This window comes from Chanos chanos, chromosome 5, assembly GCF_902362185.1.
Source record: "Chanos chanos chromosome 5, fChaCha1.1, whole genome shotgun sequence".
NCBI classification, from domain to species: domain Eukaryota; kingdom Metazoa; phylum Chordata; class Actinopteri; order Gonorynchiformes; family Chanidae; genus Chanos; species Chanos chanos.
Window position 1 is genome coordinate 32,663,315 of NC_044499.1, and position 5,000 is coordinate 32,668,314.

At 42.2% G+C, this 5,000-nt stretch overlaps 1 protein-coding gene across 8 annotated transcripts in view; it reads right to left on the reverse strand.

Annotated features, from left to right (window-relative positions):
• ebf3a (EBF transcription factor 3a) overlaps positions 1-5,000 on the reverse strand; it is a 96,155-nt gene that overhangs the window by 7,099 nt on the left and 84,056 nt on the right. For all 8 annotated transcript variants that reach the window (XM_030773715.1, XM_030773716.1, XM_030773712.1 and 5 more), the window contains one exon: positions 4,147-4,235. In XM_030773715.1, the coding sequence (XP_030629575.1) occupies positions 4,147-4,235 (89 nt within the window). The remainder of the gene's footprint in view (positions 1-4,146; positions 4,236-5,000) is intronic.

Sequence of the window (5,000 nt, forward strand, 5' to 3'; positions counted from 1 at the left end):
ATAACCAAGATATCTTAGGTATCAGTAGAATTGAGCAACAACAACAACAACAACAAAAAAAAAAAAAACCCAAAAAGTGTGGCTTCACGCTATGTTGCGCAAGTTAAGATTTCTGATTGGATAAGGAGAGTAAAGCTGCTTTCTCTCTGCAGTGTCCTTGTAAGCACAGTCACACTGCATGAAGTTCCTTCAGTACGGCTGGATGGGCCTCTTATTCCCCACAATATCTGCCGTCTTGGATCCTTTATTTATCAAGATTAATCACAGAGAGCCGGGCCCAGCCTGGTACGCCATACGTTTTTATAGAGACACGTCTAATCCAAGGGGTTTCCGGATGACTAGCCCTTAAAATGGGCATTTACCTCTAAAATAGGTGTCTATGCTCCATGTTGCATGCATCTAGTTTGCATACAAATAAAGAATTACACTTGTCAGGAGGCAGGTACACCCCAATCGCTACGAGTCCCAGCTGTCTTAATATGGGCTCATCAAGTGCAACTGCACTCTGTGAGAGAGAAAAAGAGTTGTTTTTTTTTTTTTTTCTTCTGATCCGCTAATAATTAGTCCTAATCTCCTCTGACACATCTCTCTACTCTTTCTTCTTTTTTTGTGTCATGCATCCCAATTTTCAGTGACAATTATAACAATAACGATTGAGCTGGCGTTTTTTTTTTGCGAAGCAGTTCCTCGTTTCTTTTCGCATTCTCTCCCCATCTACTCGTCCATATGGCATTTCACTGAAGAAGACATAAGGATAGTTTAAGAAAATTATGTCACCTCTCATCTCTAATCTGTCATTTGCCACAAGGTGTCTTAACTAATGAACTCGTTTTGCCGGGCCGCGCTGAAGTGGGGAAGGCTGCGGTCCAATCAGTCAAGGAGAAGCTGAACGAGTTTGTTTTGTTCCGGCATGTCCTACTCATCCCCGCCATCGCCTCACGCTGAGAATACGATTAGTGCCGTACACTGTTTGAGGAGCATTTGGATGTAAATTTTCCGAGTGGCGGCGATAAGTGTAATTGACTCTCCTTTTTCACAGCGACAGAGCAGACTCGCGGGTTAAACGGAAACTATTAAAGCTCAAAAAAAAAAAAAAAAAAAAAAAAAACGATTCTCGCGGCTTGTTTCTTGACAAATGTGAGGCGTTATTATTACAAGTGTTCATTGTTACGCCCGTAGAGGAGAACCATTCAAATGGGAAGGCCTTATTGCTCTTTCACTCACACACTTTCCTGAGAGGTATACATCACCACAGTTAAAGAAGGTAACCTAGGTGACGTGGCTTCAGGAGCTAATGTCATTATAAGACTGTAAAGCAATTACTCTGTTAGTTCTTGCCTGAGGTTATGAATACATTGAGAAGTGTCGGGCTGGTAGATGTAGCTACTTCAAAAAAAGCAGGAGAAGGAAGATGAATTTTAATGCATGGGTAATTGCTCAACATGAATGCATTTCTAATAAATTTTCGAGTATATTAGATTGAAAGGGAAGTGAAATAGATTTGTGTTTGCGAGGTGAAACAAGAAAAAAAGAGCAGGAGAGAGAGAGAGAGAGAGAGAGAGATGGAAAGAGAAATAGATGCAATTAATTGCTCATAAACACTGGCAGGTTAGTAGAACTGTAGGCCTTGTGATAAGGAGTGTTTGATAGAGCATAAGTGGGAGAGTGTGTCCTAATCACGTTCTCATTTCTGTGTTTGTCTGTGTTGCGTTAGGAGAGGAGCTGAGGATGTTGGTTTTCAAACAGGGGAGTAAGATGAGTGAGGATTCCATGGTCCCTCTTCCAATCTTCTCCTTCATCACATGAGTGACTTTAGTTATTGCCTTGATTTTCACTTTGGATCTTTGTATATAAATGTGCTCATTTTACCCCCACTCCACTCCAACCTCAGGATAAGGGCACAGATTTTGATGTTATCTAAAATTGGGGGGGTGGGGTGGAGGGGGGCTGGTAAACTTCAATTCAGACACGCTCTTTTGTATGTACGCCTGTAGGAGCAACATTATTAGTGTACGGCGTGAACAATACAAGCTCGCCATATTGGCTTTCTGTCTCACTACAATTACCCATCAACCAATGTGCATTGCAGATCCTTAGGAAAGAGACGAAAGGGGGAAGGAAGAAAGAAAGAAAGAAAAAGAAAGAAAGAAAGAAAGAAAGAAAGAAAGAAAGAAAGGAAGAAAAGAAAAAATCAATATGGGGGGAGGGGGGTGGCTGAGTCTTATCACCTACACGCTGGAGTCATAGAGGAAGAAGATGAGGAGTGTGTTATGTTGCCTTATGGCTAATACACACTTTACAGTCCCTTTCAAAGCCTCTTATTGTAGCTTCAAGCCTTTCTGTGCTCAGCCCTGTAACGCCGGTGCTCCTCTGAGCCATTTGGTCTCTCAGTCAGAATGTTGTTTAGGGGTCAATCGCTGCTTTGCCTGGTGCGCTGCTCTGACCCCGACGTGGTGAGAGAGCCGACGGCTGCCGTAACAATGATGAATCACTTGGCAGTTTCATTTACATGGCGCTGAACTCCACATTTGGGTCCATTAGAAGAGAAAATCAAATATTTATGTTGTTTATTGGAACTGCTAGATTCCATCTCTCTAACGCCACAGTCTTCGTGTGAAGGCGTCTGTGGCCTGCGGGGAGGGGGGGGGGGTGGTTTACCTGAATTAAAGAAGCACAGCGGCATAGATTTTGTGTTCAGAGCCGACAACAGCCGATTTGGAAGACCAAAAAAAGCAAAAAAAAAAAAGCGTATATCCTGAGCTGCTCGACAAAGATTGTTTTAGATATCCTGTTTCTCTGGGCGAATAGTGATATCAGCATGTTTGAAATGTAGTTTAGTGCTTGGAAAAGTGAAAAAGAAGCCTTTAAATCACACATTTAGTTCCCATGTTGGCCCTGTCTCCCTCTTTTTTTTATATGTTAATATTGAACACTTTACGGAATTTGCTGGAACAAATTTCCCTGTCAGACACACACAGCGAGAGAGAGAGAGAGAGAGAGAGAGAGAGAGAGAGAGAGAGAGAGAAAAAGTCGAATGTAATTGAAACGCATCATGTAGAGAAGGTTGACTAGGGGGCTTGAATCTGGTTTCAGACCAGTGGGAGTGTGAACACAGAAAAGGGAACAGCAGTGGTGCCCCTTATAACTGTTCACATGAAGATAATGGCCCAGCCAGCTCCCATGCTGAGCCATAATAGCTATTTATATGATATTAGTTATTAAGCCTTGGCGGTGGTCAGCTAGCTCGCACAGAGCACCCAACGACAAACCAAGGCGACAAAATAAGATTTGAACATGTTATTAAGGAAAGCCCTGGGCACCGCTTGTCTCTAATGGGACGCTCACATGTTTTCTATTAGCTGTGCTCAAGTCATAGATTCTATCGCAAGCAAATGAGGGGAGAAAAAAAAAAATATTCTGAGTCATAAAAAAAGAGAGACAGGTGGAAAAATAGCAGTTTTTCTTTTATGTTACACATCAAAAAACAACAGGGCTGCGATCCATCGACCACATGGGAGTGGGAAAATGACTGCACGGTCATGGGATTCAAATGAAAAAAAAACAAAACAAAAAAAAAAACAGTCCGACCCCACAGATATTAACGTGTGGACTTCATTTATTAACCTGCTAAGACAAGGACTTATAAACGGGAAAGCTTTGTAAACAAAAGATTAAAGTGGATCTAGCTTTGGAAAATTAAAGGAAAACAAGGAGGGAATAATCACACATCAGAACAGGGGCCCTGCTTAGATTACAATCACCACGGGTTACTGGAGTGGAAAAATGTTTAATTGAACTATTTCGCCACAGCGAAAGTTTGCGCGTCACTCTCTCTCTCTCTCTCTAGGAATCCAAACACATTTCACCATGTCGGACCAGAAGGCCTGCCATGTGTATTTGTGTTGCCGTGTGTGTGTGTGTGTTTCTATGTGAGTTTGTTGTTATCCTCTTTTGTACCATCCTCCCTGAGTGATTGAATAGTGATGTCTTACCAAAAGAGATTGCATGTGTTAACTCGTCTGCATTTCCGAATTGCTTGTTTGTTTGTTTGTTTTTTTTCTTTCTTTCTTTTTTTCTTTCTCTTTTTTTGACATTTCTATGATAAATAGCCAGCATTCTCAATCCCACCCCCCGACCCTCACTAACCTTGGGTAACCTCTCTGGATCACCTGGATGTCTGGGAATGACCTTCTGCAGTCGCTGGAAACCGTAATCAATAGTGGGCTCGTTCAAAGCTAAACCGCAAAAACAAACAAACAAACAAACAAGAAAGCCATCAGTTAGACTCCAACAAAGAACAAGAACAAATGCATTAACGCTCTACATTACCAATACTCCACCCCCCACCCCCCAAAATAACTTCCACCACATTTACTTTTACAGCACATGCATATTTCACACATTTCATTCAAGATATGTAGGTCCATTTGAATAAACAGCACTAACATAGTTTGTTTTACAGTCGATTTTATTCCACGCACACACAGTCACAAGCAGCCAAAGCAATGTGTGGAAAACAACCATTCTTCAACACTTCAGTTATTTGGAATGATACAGGTGATAATTGATCAAATAAATTTCTAAGGGTTTAGTGGATACATTATGAATGAGGCAGGCATACAGGATGAGGGGTAGGGTGCACACACACGCACAAACACACACGCACGAACACACACACACACACACACACACACACACACACACACACACACAGAGCAATCAGAGCTGTCAGGAGAGCTGAAGTCTGTATCCCACCCAGCTTCCTCTCCTGGCTGGCCGATTTATAGCAACCTGGCAATGATGACATATGTCTGGCTATTGCGCGCTTCAGATTTATCCCTCTTTCCTTTTCGCTTTTTTTCCCCCTCCTTTCCTCCCACCATATTGCCTGAGCGCAAACTAGACAGGAGGAGTACTTAATCTTGCACAGCTTTAATAATCAGTGAATGGCTGGCAACAAACTGATGTAGAGCACTATCATTCTACAGCTGCACTGGACT